This window comes from Hemiscyllium ocellatum, chromosome 8 (genome assembly GCF_020745735.1).
Source record: "Hemiscyllium ocellatum isolate sHemOce1 chromosome 8, sHemOce1.pat.X.cur, whole genome shotgun sequence".
NCBI lineage: Eukaryota > Metazoa > Chordata > Chondrichthyes > Orectolobiformes > Hemiscylliidae > Hemiscyllium > Hemiscyllium ocellatum.
Window position 1 is genome coordinate 57,280,288 of NC_083408.1, and position 23,113 is coordinate 57,303,400.

The 23,113-nt window shown below is 40.1% G+C and overlaps 1 protein-coding gene across 1 annotated transcript in view; it reads right to left on the minus strand.

The window, feature by feature from the left end:
- The window catches only part of mipol1 (mirror-image polydactyly 1), a 411,230-nt gene that overhangs the window by 87,776 nt on the left and 300,341 nt on the right, over positions 1 to 23,113 (minus strand). Inside the window, exon 8 of the mRNA XM_060828394.1 lies at positions 13,536 to 13,630. Coding sequence (XP_060684377.1) covers positions 13,536 to 13,630 — 95 coding nt within the window. The remainder of the gene's footprint in view (positions 1 to 13,535; positions 13,631 to 23,113) is intronic.

Consider the following 23,113-nt stretch of genomic DNA (forward strand, 5'->3'; position numbering starts at 1 on the left):
TGGGAGGAAACCGGAGCACCTGGAGGAAAGACATGGGGAGAACATGCAAACTCCACACAGTCAGTCGCCTGAGGTGGGAATTGAACCCGGGTCTCTGGCGCTGTGAGGCAGCCGTGCTAACCACTGTGCCACCGTGCCGCCCTAATTTTATTCAAAAAAAGACTACACTTTTGATTGATCCCTATAAATCCGATATAGAGAGGAGGATACTCTGTGCTAAGAGTACACTTTCTGTCAGTAGTTTATATCATTAATTAGGAGGGGGTACGCCTCAGATGAGTTTGATCAACTCTGCAGGATGCGGGAGAGAGAGCTAGGTGTCGAAGTCTCCTCAGACGCATGGGAAGATATTTGGGAAATGCAAGAAAGATATCAATTTGTAATAGGACCCATGCTTTACAGTTGAAGATTCTCCATAGGGTCCACTTGGCTCTGGAGTGTTTGTCAAAATTTAAACCAGGGGTATCTTCAACGTGTCCCAAGTGCAAGGTCTGTATGGGCACTCTCACCCATTGTCTTTGGTCTTGTGGTAGGCTTCAAACATACTGGAGTGCTGTGGCGGGTGCAATGGAGAGGATTTTGAGTGTAAGGGTGGAAAAGGACCCAATTTCTCTTCTTCTGGGTCTGCCCATTGTGCTCCCTGCAGATACGCATAAGAAAAAAGTTTTCAATATCCTCGCTTTTTGCATAAGAATGAATACCTTGGTAGGTTGGGAATCTGAAACCCCTCCGGGCCTGCTGGGTTGGCAAAAGATTGTTATGGAGCATATTTCCTTGGATTTTCTCACAAATATGGTACACCTCAAAGGTGAGAATTTTTATAAGACATGGCGGCCGTTTTTGGAATACCTGGACAAAAATTTATCTGCCACACTAATAAGGGCTTTTTTTAGATGTAATGATTGTGTTTTATGAGTCCAACAGAAACTGTGAGAAGAGAAACTGTGAACGTATGACTGTCTTGATTCGCTGAGTTGAGTTACTCCTATTTATTAGTTTGTTGTTAGTTATTATTTGTTTAATTAGTTAGTTGGGTTTTTTTATTATATATTTTTCTGTATATATTTATACATTTGTACATGAGGGCAGGTTGGGGTGTTTTTTTAACTTTTTTTCTTGTTTTTTTGTACTGTTTTGAATTGTATTGTTTTGTATTTGTTGTAATAATAAAAAAAATCTGTTTTTCAATTAAAATACATTTAAGAAAAGGGGGTAACTCAATACCAAGGATGACAGCTTAACGTCCTTAAAAGACATTAAGGAATCAAATGGATTTTTACAACAACCAATGGTTTTATGGTCACTGTTAGATTTTTAATTTTAGATATTTTACAGAATTCCAATTCCACTATCTGTCAGGGTGTGATTCAAAAGCTGGTCCCCAGGACATTACCTGAGTGTTTGAATTACTCTTCTCGTGACAATATCACTACACCAGTGCCTCCACAAGTTTCCCAGTTTACCATGCCAGTGACCCTGACAACCTCCTTGACTTTCAATGAATAAACCTTCAAGACTGGCCCACCTACTTCATAACTTAGACCCAGAACCCTCACCAGACAGCTAACAGATCTTTTCTGTAGACCACTGACTGACTTATTGTGACTCCCCGACTCATTGTACTAGACCCGGGAGCTAACTACAATCAGTATTGTAATGATACAAACCTCCTGGTTTTGACTATCCCAAGCCTGATAGTGAAGTTGCCCTAGATCACTGTGCCAGGGCTGCATGACTAAAGATTGCTTTCCTTGAGTTGACTGAAGACTACTCCCTTTTAACTTTGAGACATGACCACTTGCTTGAAGCATATGCATTGTGTTTACCATCTATGCTGCTGACACATGGTGCAAGTGAGAGATTGATAAAACATAGTGCTATGCAACATGGGCCCTAACCTGAGTGATCACTGTTGACAACCAAGTCAAGATGTCTGGTTCTGCATCTGCAATTATTTTGGAATTAAGTCATAAGTACTAAGAGCTTTCAAGCTCTGGTTAAAGTGGCAAAGTGTAAATACGCAACTTAAAGCAAGACAGGTCTAAGCAAACACAAAGTGATTGAGCTCTATGAGAGCAGGTGAGGAGCCCTGAGATACATCTTGGCCTAATCTGAGAATTGGGTGCCTGTCCCTGCATGCAAAATGGCCGGCCAACTCGTTATCTCAAAGCTGTTGGTGTTCTGTTAAGTTCAGCAACAAAATGCAGAATCACAAGTCACAAAATGGGTCAGAAATTTGTCATATGGTGAGGTTGCTGTCCCCATGCCAACATCTGCAGACAGGAATGCAGGCAGTCACCTTCCTGACTGACCCTGAGATGTTGGTGTTTGTTGCCCAAAAGGAGGACTGGAAGAGTATGCAGTAATCTGAAGCTGCCACTTGACCATTCTGATTTTCATATCTATAATTTCCACTGTCTCAGATGGGAGAATGGGAAACGGCACATCAATGAGGTCAGATTAGGTAATAATTCAAACGATTGCAAATAGGCCTCTCACCATTTATTAGCAAGATCGCCTCTTGGCGTTCAACACTAGAGAATGAGATATTCTTCTTGATATTGAGAATCTTATTTCTGCTGTTTTCACCCTATTTTGCCAACTGACTCACCAGTGCCTCCATCATTTAAATGTTTCACCCACTGTGTTTAAAAGGCGGAACTAGTAGACATGGTCATCTGGCTTAAAATACAACATGCAGGACGTTGCTAATTCATTTGTCTGACGTTGCCTCTACACAACATGAGATACTGCCCAAAACTGGATCAGAGAAACTCATGTGACTGCAATACAACAAATGACCTGCAAATTGTCCATAAATGTGCACACATTCCTTGCAGCAGTGCATCATTTAGGAGCTTAGAGTAGAAATAATATAGAATATTAATATAGGTACTGCAGAAGGTACAAATCAGATCCAGCAATATATATACTAAAACGATTTATCCTGCACATGTTGTTGTCTACCATACATAATGTCTGCAATGGACAATGAAGCAAATTGCTGAATACAGTTTTAGACAAACAGTTTGTCCTGTCAGTTTTCTTTTACAGAGGGTTTAAATAAGAATTCTAATTTAATAAAAATTAAAAGTTAAGTATTTCACAATAACATTGCACAATTTAACAAAATACTTTATTTTCTATGAGTACCTTCATAACGTTCTTATGTGGAGGCTGAATCCTCCGGAGCTACCAGCCCATTAAGCTACCTCTAACAGAAACTTCATTTGGAATACATTTGTGGTGATGAATCTTAAAGCATGCATGATTATGAAAGTCTCAGCTAATCACAGTGACAGTAGTCATGAGTTATTATATTTATCCAAAACAATTCCAAAGCAAGCTTGAGCATGAACATTACAACTTTATTAAATGTATGTTGAAAAATGCTTTCAAGTTCTTATTTTCGCTTGAGAAGGGCTGATACAGCAAATGAGTGAGAAGGAAAGGAAAGAAAAGAAGGGAAGGAAGGAAAGAAACAACAAAATGATCTGGTTATACAATTGACATTTGACTGGAAAAGTAGTATTAAGGGAATATGAAGATGGGAGCAAGCCACCTTCTTGAATTGCCAAATCTATGTGGCGTACGTACACACACAGTACAGTCAAGGATGATACCCTGGAATTTTAATGTGGAAACAGTGAGGGAAATGTGATATCATTTCAAGTACAAAGAGAAATGCTGGAAATCTCTAGCAGGTTTGGCAACATCTGTGTAAAGAGAAATATACTTAACATTTTGAGTCCAATATAACACTCCTTTGACATTTTCAAGTCAGGATGCTGTCTGAACTAGAGGGAAACTTGGAGGCGATGGTGTTTCTATACATCTGCTATCCTTGTTCTTTTAGATGGAAAATTGATCTGAGTTTGTTATTTCTGCAGCAAAGTTATCCATTCATTTAGATGGGATGACCAGAAAAATACTTTTATTTCGTTTTTATAAATCAATCAAATACTTGTTCTATTATGTCTATGGAGAACTCTAATAAACTTTCATTCATCTCACACAACAATGTAATTAATAGGTATTGCATCAGATGGTTTTGGAACTGATCAAACAACCCTGGAGTGTAAGAGCTCATATCCTGCTATAACAAGTTGCGAAATTCATTTCCGTACTTGAATCTGATCATTGGATGAGTCAGAAATCAAAGGAAGAGCCAGTTCAAAGCAGAGGTTAAGCAGGGAGCTAGCAGATAGGGGGATAATAGTAATTTAGAAACAGGAGTAAACCATTCAGACCTTTACATCTGTTCCATCATTCAATTAAAATGTTGTTGTTTTAACACCTTTTATCTGCCTTTGATTCAAACACTTTGATAGCCCTGCTTTACAAATATAACTAATTGTATTGTTTGTGCAGGAGTTCCAAATATCCAACCTTCAGCTCCAACCCCTGTGTGAAAAATGTGCTTCATTATTTCACCTCCTGATGGACTCTAATTTTATACTTCTAAAAAAAAGTGTCCTTCTGTTCTAGGGTCTTCAAATAGAAACAACAGATATTCTGTATCAACTCCAACAAATCCTTCGAGATACTTCCATTACATTAATCTGCAACCTTGTCATCATTAATACTGGCAGTACCTCACAGATGAGGATGACACTGTTCCACTCTCAGGGTGAGTCCATTGGTGGCTGTACAGATTGACGTGGCTTCCGCAGGCTCTGTTCCACTTGGGGCAGAAGGTGGTTGTGGGAAGGGGTGGATGGAGCATCAGTGTGGCAGAATGCTCATTATGCTATTTTCACTTGGCTTGATTTGGAGTTGCTGGTGTTGTACTAGGGTGGACAAAGTCAAAATTTACACCAAGTAGAAGCCAGGTGAACAAAGTTAAAAATCACACAACACCAGGCTATAGTCCAACAGGTTTATTTGGAGGCACTAGCTTTTGAAGTGCTCCTTCTTCATCAGGTGGTGGTCACTAATTAAGAAGCAGCACTTCAAAAGCTATTGCCTCCAAATAAACCTGTTGGACTATAATCTGATGTTGTGCGATTTTTAACTTTGTTCACCTGGCTTCTACTTTTCCCTCACAACAAGTCCTGAAGTGCTCAATGCCTTCCTAGATGCTCCTTCTACACTTTGGATGGTCTCGGGCCAGTGATTCCTAGATATCTGTGGGAATGCTGCAGCGAGGCCTTGAGGGTATCACTGAAGCACTTCTTTTGTTCACCCGGGGCTTGCCTGCTGTTTCGGAGCTGGGAGTAGAGCACTGCTTGGGGAGACTTGTGTCGGTCATATAGATGCAGCCAATCAAGGGTAGTCAGCACCTCAATGCTGGAGGAATATTGGCCTGGTCAAGGATGCTGGGGTGTTGGTGCATCTTTCTTCCCAGCGGATTTTCAGGATCTTGTGCAGGTCACATTGGTGATATTGCTCCAGCACCTTCAGACAGTTCACATCTCAGAGCCATATTGGTGGGCAGGAACCACCACAGCTCTGTAAACAATAGCATGTATTCCATAAACTATAAGCTTACATTTAATGCAAGTTGTCCTTCTTATTTAACTTTAATTCACTGGCAGCTATGGATCATAAGTGCACACATAAACAATTAAACCCTATGGTTTGTTTCTGTGCTGGAAGTTTTATATAATGATTTTTCTGAATCTGTACTCCTCTTCCAAAGCTGAGTTACAACTATGAAGTTTTATCAGATAGTTACATTTTGGGACTGTATCTTTAAGGGGGTCACGTGACCTACTCTTAACTAGCAATGGGCCTGAGTGACATAACTATTAAGAGATTAAAGGGATTCACTGGTGGTTATGCTGTGAAGATGATGCAAGGTATTTACAGTGGGAGACAATGGTTTGCTGTCTTCAAAGTGCTAGGAAGTTGCTGAGAATGTCAAGTTGTAAACAGTCATGCATTAGGCTGTCCACTTAATTCCAATATAGTAATTGAAAGACTCACCTGAATCTCAGTAATATCAATAAGAAATGCTTAGTCCTGTTGGTACACAGCATAATCACTGCAAGTGCGGTCAGGAAGGGAATTGAATGAGAAAAGGAGGAATGCATTTTTTAAAATCTTTGTCAGTCTTCAGGAGATGAAAAGCTGCATGGCAGGGATGATGAGAAGGCTGAGTTTCGAGAAAGTGCATCCAAGAATTAGGTCAGAGGCAAATGCAAGTCCATTAATCTCAGATATTCTATTTATCCTTTGTAAGGCAAAAGTGGGCGGCACGGTGGCACAGTGGTTAGCACTGCTGCCTCACAGTGCCTGAGACCCAGGTTCAATTCCCGACTCAGGCGACTGACTGTGTGGAGTTTGCACGTTCTCCCCGTGTCTGCGTGGGTTTCCTCCGGTTTCCTCCCACAGTCCAAAGATGTGCGGGTCAGGTGAATTGGCCATGCTAAATTGCCCGTAGTGTTAGGTAAGGGGTAAATGTAGGGGTATGGGTGGGTTGCACTTCGGCGGGTCGGTGTGGACTTGTTGGGCCGAAGGGTCTGTTTCCACACTGTAAGTAATCTAAAAAAAAGTACAAAATAGACTTATGTTATATCAGGGCATGTGGAGAATTGTGGCTACTTCACACCATCTCGATGAATAGTTGTATAGAAAGTATCACCAGCTGTGGAAAATTGAGAACTCAAGTGGTGGCTTGAGGCTTTGAGCGTATCTGCAAGGATGAAAATTACTGAGGTAGGATGATCAGAGAGGCAGGCGCATTGTAGATGAGCAAAATGCAGGCAGATAAGAAATGGGTTCTGGATTAGTGATGCTGGAAGAGCACAGCAGTTCAGGCAGCATCCGAGGAGCAGTAAAATCGACGTTTCGGGCAAAAGCCTTTCATCAGGAATACAGGCCACCCTTCAGGCTCTCTGCCTGTATTCCTGATGAAAGGGCTTTTGCCCAAAACGTCGTTTTTACTGCTCCTCGGATGCTGCCTGAACTGCTGTGCTCTTCCAGTACCACTAATCCAGAATCTGGTTTCCAGCATCTGCAGTCATTGGTTTTACCTAGACAAGAAATGGGTGATGGCCAAGAGAACCAGGCAGGTCGTGCAGCAGTCTCCAAAGGCCACTACTTCAGAATCCATTTTCCACTCTAGATACTGATGAGGGAAACAGATCCTCAAAGTTGTTTCTCCAACTACGAGGTCTATATAGGAGGGAAAGAAGAAAATTGGAAGAGCAGTTACACCACAGGATTCATTAGTTAGGAGGGTAGACAAGCATTTCCACAATATAGATCCAGGATGGGATGTTGCCTCCCTGATTTCATGGAAAGTATTCAGAGTGGAGTCCAGTTACTAGTGGTGTATTACAAGGATCTGTTTTGGGACCACTGCTGTTTGTCATTTTTATAAACGCAGGCATAGGTGGATGGATTAGTAAATTTGCAGACGACACTAAAGTTGGTGGAGTAGTGGACAGTTTGGAAGAATGTTACAGGTTGCAAAGGGACTTGGATAAATTGCAGAATTGGGCTGAGATGTGGCAAATGGAGTTCAATGCAGCTAAATGTGAGGTGACACACTTTGGGAAGAATAACAGGAAGGCAGAGTACTGGGTCAATGGAAAGATTCTTGGTAGTGTGGATGTGCAGAGGGAACTTGGAGTCCATGTGCATAGATCCCTGAAAGTTGCCACCAAGGTGTATAGTGCTGTTAAGAAGGCATACGGTATGTTAGGTTTCATTGGTAGAGATATTGAGTTCTGGAACCACAATATCATGTTGCAACTATACAAAACGCTGGTGCGGCCACACTTGGAATATTGTGTACAGTTCTGGTCGTCCCATTACAGGAAGGATGTGGAAGAATTGGAAAAGGTGCAGAGGAAATTTATCAGGATGTTGCCTGGTCTGGAGGGAAGATCTTATGAGGACTGGCTGAGAGACTTGGGTCTGTTCTCATTGGAAAGAAGAAGGCTAAGGGGAGATTTGATAGAGACATACAAGATGATCAGAGGATTAGATAGGGTAGACAGTGAAAGACTTTTTCTTAGGGTGACGATGTCAGCTTGTACGAGAGGGTATAATCACATATTGAGGAGTGATAGATTTAAGACAGATGTCAGAGGTAGGTTCTTTACGCAGAGAGTGGTAAGGGCGTGGAATGCCCTACATGCTAATGTAGTCAACTCAGCCACATTAGGGAGATTTAAACAATCCTTAGATAAGCACATGGATGATTTTGGGATAGTTTGGGGGACTAGTCGAGAATAATTCACAGGTTGGCGCAACATCGAGGGCCGAAGGACCTGTTCTGCGCTGCACTGTTCTATGTTCTATACTGAAGTCAAGAATGTCACAGAATGGTTGCAAGACATTCTTCTGGGGAGAGCGATTGGCCAGATGCAGTGGTCCATGTTGGTACCAACAATACAGGTAAGAAGGGGATTGAGTCTTAAGTATGGCTAATTATTACACGGAGATGAGCTTCGAGGGGGAGAAGGATGTCTGAGATAGCCCTGAAGCCAAGTCAGTCTGCTAGGATTTGGAATGGAGGGGAACCACCTGGAGGCCAAAATTCTTTATGTTCCATCGCACAGTAAATGCATGGGGAGTTTGAAAAGACCAAATTTGTGAGGAGTTGAAATGAGAGTGGAAGATTCATTTAGCTCGAATCAAGGAGAAACTCGCCAGGAAAAGCCTTCAACAGCTTTGGGTGGAATTAGTTGGCTGGAAATTTAATTAAATCCTTGGAAGCACAAAAGATCACTTTGGACTGGAAAAATGAGTGACTATTTAAGAGACAGTATTAAGGACACTTCCAAATGGGCTTTAGAAGTTTAAAGGAAAATTTGTTTCTGTAGCAATGAGGATAAATTACCCTATGAAAAGAATGTCTTGCTAATCCTGTTTTTAGTCAATTTTAAACAGTAAATTCTTGAAATGTGAAATCTTGTTGGGTCATTATTTTCTTTTAAAAAGGTTAAGAATCTCAGCAGAGAATGTAATAGCAGATATATTTTTCCTGGCATCTGATCCCATATTGTGCCCACAAATATAAAGAAGTGAAATCTTTTGTTACAGTTGTTCATGTGATGTGATCATAACTGGTAAAAATGATATAATTTAGAAATTACAGAATTGTACACTATGCTTCAACTTGAAATGCCTCAATACATCTTCAATACTCTTGATTTATAATGTATATCCTTTATGAGGCACACATCCTAAGAGGTTCGACAGTTTCCAGCCCTTAATAATCTATGGCATTTATTTATACCTTGACCTTTCCCCATTGCACCTCTGCTGAAGCTTTAGTGCACCCCTCAGCACATAAACCTGGACCATGGAATGTGCCAGTCTGCAACACTCTGTCAAGGGTAACTCATTGCACTGGCAGGTCAGCAAGTTTCAAGACTAAAAAACAATTTTGTTTTAATGATGCTGATTGTCCTCCAAGTTCAGTTTCTGTTTGTCTTACTGTGCATCCTTGGGAACAAGCCATAACAGAGAGTCCTATATCACACAGCTTATGGGGTGAATCTCAACAAAAACAAACAGTGCATCTTTCTGCAGACCTTACTTGCAAACAAACATTCCTCAAGGTAATTGCCACAAAAAGTCTTCCATGCCATATCACTTCAAAGGTAAAATGAAAGTCCAGGTTTGTTGTAAGGACCGACAATTAGTGCCTTTCTTGTCATCATCCAAGTTACATCTTGGTGCTTATTTGTAAATTCTGGCAATAAAGTATTCTATCAAATGACTTCGGTTGGTTCCTTAAATAACCATCTGACAGGATTTCCTATCTCATTTTCTAGGAGGATGTTATGTGCTGACCACTTCCTGATGAACTTATGATCAAAGGAATGTTTTTGCGTAAACATCTCCAAAAGTGTCAGGTGTATAAATTGATCCACCAAATTGTAGCATTCTGTGGCAATGTGGCCAGACTGTAGTGTCCCTGTAAGCGCTGTCCATTTTAGTCATCCAGGTGATAGCCATGGCACTACAGCAAAGAATTGCCCAGACCTTTGCTACGTACCACACCATAGAGAGCATGCATATTTAGCAAGCAGTTTCTTACTTCAAAGGAGAGGGAGTGTCGCCCTCAAACGCTCAGTTTTTGTTTATTTGGAATAAGCAAGTAGCGATAGTTTTAGTGTATACCTTGATTTGTCTAAACTAAATACTCAGCATCCTGAAGTAATCTGACCTGACAGTCAAGGGGACAAAGGATCATTTGGCCAATTTCCCAAGAACATGACCTTGCGCTTGCCTCGATTTACCTCAATTGGAGGTCAGTTCAAACTGGTTGCAGATATTAACCAATCTAAACAACCACAGCAGAACTGAGCAGAAAATAGTGATGTCGCATGATAGGGAGATTTTAATTTGGATGCCTCTGCTATCTGTGATAGTCATGATGCTTATGCCTGCATCCTTTTTGGTGATCTCGGCAACAGGTTGCATATAACACGTGAACATGACTTGAGAGAGAGGACCTAAATCCAGATTTATTTGACTGGAAAACACAAAGCTATCCATTGATTAAAACTGTGCTACCGATGTTTGTGTACAGCAGTTGTAAGCAATTGTGGATTTCTTCCCCCAACCTCATCCTGGAAAACACATCCATTATGTAGGTGAGCAATATTCTGCCCCTTCTCCTCATCCAGGCTGATGAATCAGACAAAGGTTTCACAGTTCTCCAAACTTTGAAATTCCTTTAGAGCTCCTTGATGTTTTCTGGGGTCAGTTCAGTTTCCATGTCCCATTTTCTGTCCTCTGGTCTTCTTGTAGGTGACAATCAATCAACAGGAAGCAACAATCAGAGAAGAATACCACCTAGTCTGCTGTCAGCCATGTCAGAGTGTTCAGCCACATTGATAATGCGGTTGAAGCCACTGTCCAGAATGACTAGCCTGGAAATAGTCAGCATCAAGGACATTCAGCTGCTCACTGTGTTGAGCTGGATGTATACTTTAATTAACCAAAGTGAGGATTTTTGTACATTACATCTGCTATGAGGAAAAAAAACCACCACTGTCTTAATGCTATACGCATTAATGGAGGTGATTTTAACACCTATTGTAAAACATTTTTTTTGTTTACTATACCATTTGTCTTTTACAGTTCCAGTCCTTGTGTCTGCTCCTCCATCCCTGGAAACGTAAACTATTTCACTTGTGAGTAGGTTAACAAAATTGTCCTGGTATGTCCTGTTAGAAATGTACAGCCCAGGGGTGTTTGCTGGTTCATGCAAGAGAGGAGGTTTGGACTATGTCCCATTGAAGAATTTGCTCACATCAGTTGCCTTTCAAGGGTGTTGCAGTTCCTGGATTCCTGAAATCGGGTGTAGTCTCTGTTTAGTGACTGAGGTGTGGTGGTCTCATTGTTTGCAATGTTTTGGGGCTCAGGTCCTCTTCCAGCCTGTTCAAGCTTTGCTACATTTTCTGAAGTTGCCTCCCTTGTTCATAAGAAAAGCCTTGCCTTTGTCTTTGGTTTGGGACATAGTTTGGATCCCTGCTGGAATCTTCTTTTTGGACTTCTTCACGAGATACACCCCAACCGTAATTCTGCTAATGTTTCCTCCACCTCAGATTCAGACTTGTGAGGAGGGGCAGGCTCAGGGGACTTGCCTGGTATTTGGCAGTCTGCTGTCTCATTCTTTCCCATCCGCTACTCTCTCCTGAGCCCTTCTTTGTCTTTTTCTACTTGCTGGGAGCAGGGTTGCACAATTCCTTGCTGGCGGCCATATTCATATCTCCCTCCTTTCTTATTTTCTTTACAATGCTTCAGTGTTACTGTTTTGGGCAATTCTTGTAGAAGTTGATATACTCAGTCTGCTTGCAGTGTGCTTTATCTGGTGACTTTCTTTCTTGACGTTTTTACAACATTGCTTCAGTTGGTCATCAACTGGCTAATATGATATAGGAATGAAAGAGTTTGGGCTTACAACATAGGATGAAAATGGAATAATGTAGGATAGATAGGCTTCAGATTGGCTCCACAAGTCAGTGCAAAGGGCCTGCACTGTGCTGTAATGTTGTATGTAGACCAGGACATTTTGGCATTACTTTATTATAGCTAACATCTTCCTGATCATGAACCCTCTCCTGCCAGGTGAATTTGATAGAAAGGAGGTAAGGTAAGAAAGATAAACTAATTATATATTGCTAGAAATTTTATTAAGAAAAAAAGGCAATGGTTAATTCATCTGGTAGCACTTCAAATGATTCTGGCACAGTATTCTACTTCCTGGCTTATGATTTGTTAAATCATATTGAGTCCTAATCAACAAGCTTCAGTTTGGGAAAATTCTCAGCATTCATTCACAAAAATGCACTTGCTTTGAAAAAAAAATGCACTTCTACGTGTCAGCAATAATTACATGTTCTATTAATGGTAATACCTTAGAGGTTTATGTATTATTTTTAAGTTTAACACATGAACTAGGATTATAATTTAAGACTATTATGAATAATGGCTGAGACAATGACTAAGGTGATGCAAAGAATTTGTCATTATTGATGCAGCAGTCTGGGATCTTCTCAGGAATTGGACTATGCATTTACGCAACAGTTTTATAAATTAAAAATAAACATACAACAAAACTCCTAACGTATCAATAGACAAAAAGAACAAAATAATTACAGATTATTGGCAAGTATTTAATACACATTTGAATTAATTATGTTTATAAAACCTGTATCCTTATAATTTTAATTTATCAGCTTAACAGTGGACCGTCGCTCATAGACTGCCTGCATTCAATGATTTTCTTCTATTCATAGTGTCAACAAGGAAGTATACATTTTACATCAATTGATATTAACAGAGTATTTTTTATCATTATACAAGGTTGTTTTCCTTTAATTTGAAACTATGTACAATATAAGCATAATAAACAGTGATGAAACAAACTGAACTGACCCCCAAGACCTAAGCTGTATAGCGACTACGATCGTTCTACAGTTTAAACACAAAGACCACCGGGAAAGGATTTTCCATTTACAAAGAAGTGTGAAAACTAACACTGTTGTAAGGTGAAGAAAGAGGGTGGAGGCCAATTACAAACTTGCAAAGATCTTCAAACTTTGAAGCATGTGAAATTTTTCAGAATTGAATGACACAGATATTTGCCAACCTCTTAATGAGTGAACCTTCATCTTTGTGAAACCCATACTATCAAGTGATAAATATAACCGTAGTCTAAAAGTCAGATCCATATGCTTCCTTGCATAAAGTGAATATCCAGTTTTGTTATGTTCATTGCTATTTTGTGCACCAACATCAATAATCTTAAAAACACAAATACTGCTAAAGAATGCCTGTACTTCCTAGCACAGAGAAAATGAACATAATCAGGACTATGCCATGTAAACTTAATTTTTTAAATATTATCCTGAATTTCTCTCTCTAGAAAGCCTGGTGAACAATACCCCATTTATATTTGCAAAAATAAATCTGGAGTAAATATGCCTCAATTTGAGTGCTGGTGTTCTCCTGTGGAGATATGACAGTACTTGCAAACAGTTTGACTGAGAAAATATAAAATTGAAGGAAAATGTTACCTGATTACCACAATCCAATTAAGATGATAAACATATACAGCTTACCTGTAATAAAGTCTCAGTGTCTGAATTTCTTCCTCTTGTTCCTTACATCGCTCTAAAGCTCTGTCCCTTTCTTTCTGTACTGTGAGTAATTCAGTCTGCAAATAATAAGATTTATCTAGTTTCATTATAATCTGCAATTTTATGGCTGTTATTTTTTTCTGGAAATTCAAAGGGCTCTGCTCAAAGGTTTGTTGCATTACATATTCCATGACATCATAAACTACTATTCTTGTGTCTTAGTTAACAGAAAGGGATGTAATAATTGGTCTTAGGCTACTTTTTAAAATAAATATAGCCTAAACTAGTTCGCAAGTATTGAGATACTTAACAGTAGAATGCAAGCATTAAGAGTTTTATTGCTAAACTTAAATATACTTACACAAACATACAGGTCATTCTGCTATAATGCGACAGTTGCATTCCTCTATAGAAAATCATGCTATGAGAAGAAACTAGAGAAAATTGTGCTGTAGAAGATCGATATAGAAAAAAAATCACTACACCTGTTCAGCAGAAAGTTTGTGTTCTTCAAATGTTATAGCCAATTCGTGTTGACGAAATGCATGTTATACCAGAACAACTTGTACATCCATGAGACATTGCTTTGAAAGTTTGAAATGGCCAGTCATATTGAAAAACAGAAGTCAGTGAATAGACTAGACTCAGAGATAGACACAAGGGCTTATGCTCGAAACGTCGAATTCTCTATTCCTGAGATGCTGCCTGGCCTGCTGTGCTTTGACCAGCAACACATTTGCATCAGAGATAGACACAATGGACCATATTGTGCGACATATGTGGAAGGGAAAGCATTGTCAATTACCTCAAGAACAGCTACCCACAAAGATTTAGTCGGCTCAAGAGCAATTTGCTCCATTATATTTTGAATTTGGCAGTATCTACACAGGATCTGTGGTAACCAGTAACCTGATAAGCAGTGACCAAGCTGACTGGCTAAAGAAATGAAAATTCTTACACAAACAAATAATTAATGAATTTTGAACATAATTCACTTTTAATGATTGTACATAAAACAAAATAACCATTTGATCATGCATATGGAATTAAAGAAGTTGAAATTGGAAAACAAAAATAAAAATTAAATTTTAATTATTTTAGAATCATGCAATGTACTCCAAAAAATGAGGCAGTGGTTATCCCTTGTCCTCCAATAACCAACCTTGCCAGACACCTTAACCCTCAAAGCAGGCGCACAGAAGTGCTCCAGGATGTCAGAGTCATAGCAGCTACCAACATGGCAAGCACACAACGCCAGGAAATTTAATAGGTGACTGCAGATGACCTGAATATTAATGGAATGGAAGCTCTTCCTATTGATTAACTGCTTGGCATTAAGAAACGGCCATTTCGGTCCTTTGATTTTGATGATATTTTACACTTGTGAGAAGCCAGCTTAATTGTACTTCTCAGGCTGCAGCACTGATCTTGTCATGGGGAAGCAAATGAACTTGTGTGACTTTACATAAATGGCATCAGTCACTGTCTTGTTGGCTTTGTAGGTGGAAGACTGTGAGATCCCAGGCTGACAGGTCATTCATTGCACCCTGGAAGGAGCCAATTGCATGCAAGTTCAAAGCAGCTGTCACTTTCATAGTCACAGATTCAGAATGGACCCCCTATTCTTGTAGACCTCAGGTCCCAGTCCAGCAGCTGGCACAGTTCCATCACAGTGCTCTGGGAGATATGGAGCCAACATTGACACTATGCCTCACTCATCCTCAGTGAATAAATTCCAGAACAAAAGACATTAGACCTCCCATGGCCCCAAAACATTCTGATGGGCCTTGCAACCGCAGCCTCTACTGGAGCTGGATGTTCCTTGATGGCTCACTGTGACTGCTGTATTTGCTGTCAAACCTGCTCCTTTTACATCTGCTTTCACCTTTTTAGCAAGGCAACCACTGCAAGCAACGTTCCAACTTTAGCTGCATTTGTGGTCCTTGCTGGCAGGGATCTACATAGGGAACACAAGGAACAAAACATCTTCCTAGCTCAAAGAAGGGTCAATGCTGGCATACCTTGCAATAAATGGCTATAGACTCTTCTCCATATAATGAGACATGCAGTATCCTAACAATGAAACCATGCAGGAGGTTCTCATGGTTCTGCTGGAAAGCCACTGACTTGGTAAAAGTGATGCAGTTACTGAGCGAGGAACATGTAACAGTATATTGGAAATGCTCCATGTGCTTGGAATCTTTCCCACCTTCGCCCAACATCAACTATGGAAGTTACCATTGCATGCAGAAACTTCTGTTACTAGAATCGAAGTCCAGATGTAGAGGGGATTGGTTCTGAAGCCCATAGTGCCCTTAGAAGTCTCACAAGTACTGTGTTAATTGTGACCAGAATCCTCCCCTTTTAAATTAGATTAGATTCCCTACAGTACGAAACATGGCATTTGGCCCAACAAGTCCACACTGACCTTCTGAGGAGTAACCCACCCAGACCCATTCCCCCCTGACTAATGCACCTAACACTATGGGCAATTTAGCTTGGTCAATTCACCTGACCTGCACATCTTTGTGATTGTGGGAGGAAACCAGAGAACCTGGAGGAAACCCACGCAGACACTGGGAAAATATGCAAATTCCACACAGTCGCCCAAAGTAGGAATTGAACCCGGGTGACTGGCGCTGTGAGGCAGCAGTGCTAACCACTGAGCCACCATGCCACCTCATTTGGTGTTGGTAACATCTGTCATTTTGAGATCTCCATATGCAATATGCCAGATTCAAAGAAATGATGGATATTACCTGTGGCCAGCATTTAAACCCTGTATATTATCACACTGAATGCATTATACATGCATGATGTCATAGTTGCAAATGAAGTGTACCTATATTTTCCAAGTGCATAACTGCATGATTGATGACTTTGCGTCTTCAACATCCTTCAGTCCAGAAGTGGAACCTGTGCTGTTGACCAAACTGACACTGATGCTGCCCAACCTGGGTATTGGCCCAGGCATTTTCTAGCTGCAGGTCATTTATAGCAACAGCAAATGATGGCAGGAAACACAGCTTGTGCAGGGTATACCAGGCTCAGTCAATGACTAACTTTGACAGATATCCCCAAGAAAAGATTGACCAAACCCCTGGTGTTTCACCAGCTGCCTGACTGATGGTACACAATTCCCTTGATTGCTTGTGATGGCCCTATAGTTCAAAGTATCGACAAAACCCCAGACTGTAGGTGGATGTATCCTCTGACTATGATTACTCAAGTGGATGACTGACTAACGCGCCATTGACTGACCATCACATGACCCTTGAGTTGCAGCAGCATCTGTTTACTTGACCTTCTTAATAGGCACTTTGCCACTCCCTGGTGAGAATATCATCTCAACATCCAAAATTCTGACTGAAAATGAAAATGAAAATCCTAGGTTAAGAAATGCCTCGATTGAATTCTCACATGATTCTCCCACAATCATCGTCCAATACCTGGCTGGTTGTAAAGATTCTCTGTGACTTTTCTGTCTGATTTTCTTGTTTTGGAGTTTTCAGGCATGCAGCCCCCGCCACTGCACCGCAGTATAGATGTATCTCTTATCAAAACTACTATATAACACAAATAGCAATGGGTTTCCAACTCATATATCTCCCAGGCAGTATAACTGAATTACAAACCACTAGATCCTTTCTAACAAACATTGAGACTGATATTAAAACCGATGCACATGTCACTCTGCACTTCAGATGCAAAATTTGTAAGCTGTTGGGTGCTTCAGTGCAATCTTTAAAATTCTTTATAAAAACAGGAAAAACTGCAGTTGCTATAAGTCAGAAACAAAGACAGTAAATGCTGGAAAAGCTCAGCAGGTCTGGCAGCATCTGTGGACAGAAATCAGAGTTAACATTCCAGTTTGAGTTACCCTTCCTCAGAACTCAGGATGCTGCCAGACCTGCTGAGCTTTTCCAGCAATTTCTGTTTATCTAAAATTCTTGAATTAAATAACTGACTTCTGAGTGACTCCTATCTATTTTATATGAATTAGATTTTATAGTCTGAAAGCTACTGAACATCTCATTGTGCAGTGCATGGTAATGCCATCACTGCAAATATTATGATCCAAACAATTTATTGAGAATACAGGTACACAGGAGCTGTAATCCTTCTCTTTACATGTCATTTATGTGTAAGCTTCTATCTATCACTCAGCAATGTTTATTTTCATCTCATTCTGGAAAATCACATGATTTGTTATGGAGGTATAATGTCTATGGTACTTCTTCAATCAAGAAGGAGGGAAATATGTTGTTTCAGCGATGCCAGGTTAGTCCAACAATAGTTTACAGTGTGCTCCAAGGAAGCAATTTCTAATGTGATACAGCACTTTAAGCTTCAGTCTTGCTTACATTACATTCACTACAGATTGCTGTCCTACAAATGAATTACTGATTGAGATATCTGTGGATCATAAAGATGAAAAATATGCATAAAATATTTCCCACTGTATTATTCAAAAGAATGTGATTATTTGAACTTGAAAATCAAAGAGCCTGATAAGAAATTGTTATTTGAATATATTGTATTTCAAGGTTAAGATGATTTTAAAAAAATTAAGTGATTCTTCAAATTGTCAACTTTTGAAATAGACGTGTATAACTACTGTTATTATGCAAGAACTGGGAGGGAGGACAATTGAATATCACGATATCAATAGTCAGCTACCTTCTAATAATTACCTATATACTAAGTTGAAAAAGCAGAAAGGCTGGTCAATATGACAAAGAACTAGGTTGCAGGGTGGCAAAAAGCTGCGTTATATAATTTAGTCAGCAGTTTAACAAATGGATAGCCTTACAGATGGTTGTACGTTGTTTTAAATTTGTTAATAATTTCCTGTTTTGGTAGATATCACAGAAACTCATGTTTGTTAAGATTACTATTTATCTCCTCTAGTTAGCTTTCCCAGGAAATGTTTAATAAAACAATCTGGATGAAGGAACTGAGGTCACTGTTGCTAAATTTACAGATGACACAAACATAGAGAGACAGATAGTGCCGAGGAAGCAGGGAGGCTGCAGAAGGACTTGGACAGGTAAGGAGAGTGGGCGATGGAATCCAATGTGGGAAAGTGTGTGGTTATGCACTTTGGTAGGAAGAATAGAAGCAGACATTAGTTTTTAAATGGGAAGGCTTTGGAAATCTGAAGCACAAAGGGTCTTGGGATTCCTAGTTTGGGATTCTCTGAAGATGAACATACAGGTTCAATTGGCAGTTAGGAAGGCAAATGCCGTGTTTTGCATTCATTTAGGGCTAGAATACAAGAGCAGAGATGTATTGCTGAAGCTGTTTAAGGCTCTTGTCAGACTGCATTGGAACATTGAGAGCATTTTTAGCCCTGTATCAAAGAAAGAATGTTCTGGAATTGGAGGAAGTTCAGAGGAGGTTCACAAGAATGATCTCAGGGATGAAGGGCTTGCCAGAGGATCAGTTGAGGACTCTGGATCAGTGGAAGGATGAAGGGTCATCTGATTGAAACTTACAGAACACTGAGAGGCCTGAGAAGATGTTTCCACTAGTAGAACAGACTAGGACCTCAGGGCACAGCTTCAGAGTGAAGGGACAACCATTTAGAACTGAAATGAGAAGGAACTTCTTCAACCAAATATAGTGGTTAATCTGTGAAACTCATTGCCACAGAAGGCTGCGGAGGCCAACTCATGAGTGTATTTAAGACAGGGATACATTGATTCATGATTGGTAGGGGACAAGAGTTATGGGGAGAAGGTAGAAGAATGCAGTTGAGAAACATATATCAGCCTTGATCGAATTCTGGAGCACTTTAGTGGGCTAAATAGCCTAATTCTACTCCTATATATCTTATTGGCTAAAATGTTTAACTTATCATTTTGTAGCTTTAAGTGACCCTTCCCTGAAAAATTATAAGATAACCTAAAATAATATTTCATACAGTTTTAAACTGGCAGTACTTTTCAACTGTCGTGATACAATGGTGAATAAACACAAAGAAAGAGTCAATGGGTTGAAAGTAAACCAATGCAATGGTGTTAATCCTCTGTTCTTCATCACTGTAGCAACAGCCAAAAAGTTTAATGGTCAGGTGATCACATTAGTGTTGTTTGTATTATCTGCAATGTTACGCATGGCCTAATACATTAGTTTATACTTTTCTCAATAATTCTGACATCCTGTCCATTATTTACCTGTAATGTGTTGTAAACCAGAAAAGTTAAAAGGTGAAGTCGCCTTTGTCCCAGAGGCTGCTCTCGCTTTAGAGACAGACAATTGATGGCGGTTTAACTTAAAGATCATCATTCCTCAGGCGAGGGGCAAGGCTCAGAAAGAGAGACCTACATGATAACCTCACTGTTGTGGGATTGGCATCACTCTACAATGCAAATAAGGCATCCAGCCAACTGAGCTCACTGACCTACTACCTTTGTGATCCAGTTGACAATAGGAATTAGTTAAGTTAATCAATCATACTTGAAGTCTGCATGTCAACCATTGCTCAGAGTTCAATCTTTTTATAAATCTTAATGCAACTTTTACAATTGTTCAAGGGCACAACTTTTAAAAATATAACTCTCACTGAAAGGGGCATTACATTTGTTTCAGTAGCCCTATATATTATAAATATCTAATATGGTCCACCAGTCAGTAAAAAACAAATAAGAATAGCTCTTTGGTCTGCCTGAAATTCATTGATCCTCCAGTGCAAAGAATTGACCTTGACAGACTATTGCAGACTGTTACATTCCAAGATCCAGGAATACTTGCTGAGGCACACACTAAAACTTGGGCCAGCTACTGCCAAGACACATTTGGGAAAGACTACTGTTTAATATCTTTCTGCCAAAATACAATGTGGAGTAGACAAGCAGGAGGGTAGAAGAACACAGTAAGCCAGGCAGAATCAGGAGATGGAGAAGTCGATGTTTTGGGAATAACCCATCTTCAGGAATAGAGGTGGAGATAGGGGGAGCTACAGATAAAGAGAGGGATGAGGGTTTTGGGAGGAGAGAGGGGAGGAATGGTGAGACCAATAGGTGAACACAGGTGGTGGGCATGACCTAGTTGGTCGATGACAGGGATGAATCTGACTATGAGCTGGGAGGAATGGTCGGTAGGTGAAATGGAAGGGAGGAGGTGGGGCTGGAAAGGGAATTGGGGGATAGGTGAGACAGTTATTTGAAACTGGAGATCGACGTTTAGACCTCTAGGCTGCTCAGATCAGGTGTTGTTCCTCCAATTTGTGGTCTGATTCACTGTGGCAATAGAGGAGGCCGAGGATGGACATGTCAAAGACAGAGTGGGAAGGGGAATTGAAATGGGCGGTGAAACATTCCCTAAGTTTACGTTTGGTCTAGTTGGTGGGGTCTAATTGGAGGTGCCGGAAGTGTTTGAGGTTGATACGTTGGATGCGGAGATCAGAGGGGTGGAAAGTGAGGACCCTTCATTATTATGTTTGGGGGGATGGTTTAGAACTGTGGAGTGGGAATGGAGGTGGTGTGGTGGAGGGCTGTCTGGATGACAGAGTGGGGGAAAGCATATTGTTTAAACAGGTGGACATCTTGGATGCTTGGGAGCAAAATGTCTCCTTGTCAGAGCAGATGTAACAGAGATGGACGATTTGAGAAAATGGGATTAAGTTTTTGCAGGATAAGTGGTGGGAGGAGGTATAGTCCAGGTACTTATGGAAGCCTGAGGGTTTATAGTAAATGTAGTCTTTAAACTGTTGCCGGAGGTAGAAAAGGAGAGGTCAAGAAAGCGGATGGAGGTGTCTGAATTAGACCAAGTGAATTTGAGAGCATAAGGGATGTTGTTGGTAAAGTTGATGAACTCCTCCTAGTTCAGCCTGGGTTCAGGGAGCTGCACCAATGCAGTCATTGATGTAACAGTGGAAGAGTTGAGGAACAGTACTTGTGTAGGTACTGAGGAGGGTCTGTTTGAAGTAGCGAACAAAGAGGCAGGTGTAGCTAGCATCCATGAAAATACCCATGGACACCCCGTGGATGTGAAGGAAATGGGAAGAATTGAAAGAAAAATTATTGAGGATGAGGACTAATTTGGTGAGGTGGAGGAGGGTATTGGTGGAGGGGGACCGGATGGGGTCCATTGGAGAGGAAGAAACTGAGGTACTGCAGGCCATCATTATGTGGAATTGACATGTAGAAGGACTGCATCTCCATGAAGGTGAAGTACTGGGGTCTGGGGAACTGAAAGTTTCCGAAGAGGTTGAGGGCGTGGTTAGTGTCTGGTCCATTCAGTTACCAGGTTCTCTTGATGCCTCAAAGGTATGTAAATATAGCCCTGCATAATTAAGAAATGCTTGGGTTTTGTTTCACAATTGCAGGAAATGTCAATTTTCCAATATTTGTTGTTTGTTACATGTGCAAAGGCTGAACAGAAATGTTGCAGTAACTATATATGTATTCAAAGTTTTTTTTATGAATAAAGTATATTTTTGAAATTAAAACATTTTTGATAACTAACATATTGGATTTTCTATGGAAGAGTACAGAAATTGATTCCCCTTTGTCTGAAAATTGAAAACTGCATCTACTTACATTAGCTTATTATAAGCTGGGGATCTTTTGCCGGCAGAAAACTTTATGCCTACCTCAGCAAATCCTGTGATGTAAGGCCAATGCCACTAACTTCCTACTCTAATCTACCACTTTATACATAAAGATCTCACATGCCTGATACAGTCTTTCACCACTCCCAAAAGGTAAAGATTATTTACACAAAATGACTGCATCTGTGGAACTTAGTTTTTTTTGAGGGTGTGGTGTCTTTTAACTTTAGAATTTTAAATATTTCACCTAGTCATACAGTGCCTTTAAATTCACATAATATATGCTAATTGACGCAGGGTTCTTTAAATTTGCTACATCTTTCAAAATCTTTTCATAATTTTATTCTTTCTACACCTCACTTAATACTTTGAGGCATTGGAAAATGCAAGATCTTTGAATACTAATGTTTAAGGATTTTTTATTTCAGAAGCTGGGTAACAGGCTCAAAATTGCAGTGTTCGAAAGATTATAACAGTAGTGATAGGCAATGTTTCTAATGTAGCAATTTTCTGTAGTAATAGAAATCATAGCGCTTAAATATGTTTTAAGGAGTTTTCAAAATCATTCACGAATATTAAAATTAGATATGTACTATTAAGTGAACCTGCATGGATAATTTGCATGAAATAATTGTGAGAAGGTCCCAGCAATAACTGCTGTTTGAATTGTCCTAGCTTTTTGATGCAGTTTCAACATACAAACCTGATACATTTTGCTACATTGCTCAACAGTCCTGAGGAACGGTCATTGGACCTGAAATGTTAACTCTGATTTCTCTTTGGAGACGCTGTCAGACCTGCTGGGCTTTTCCAGCAATTTCTGATTTTGTTTCAGATACTGGTTCAGTGGTCCAACTTCACAACCAATCACTGGCTGTTATCAGTGCGTTCACAACAACTCTACTTGGGAAGTGTAATCTATGGAAGCCAATTTGAATTGTATTATTGTGTGAAATCATAACAAAAATGCAGCTTAACAAAGACTTTAAAAAGGCACAGATTT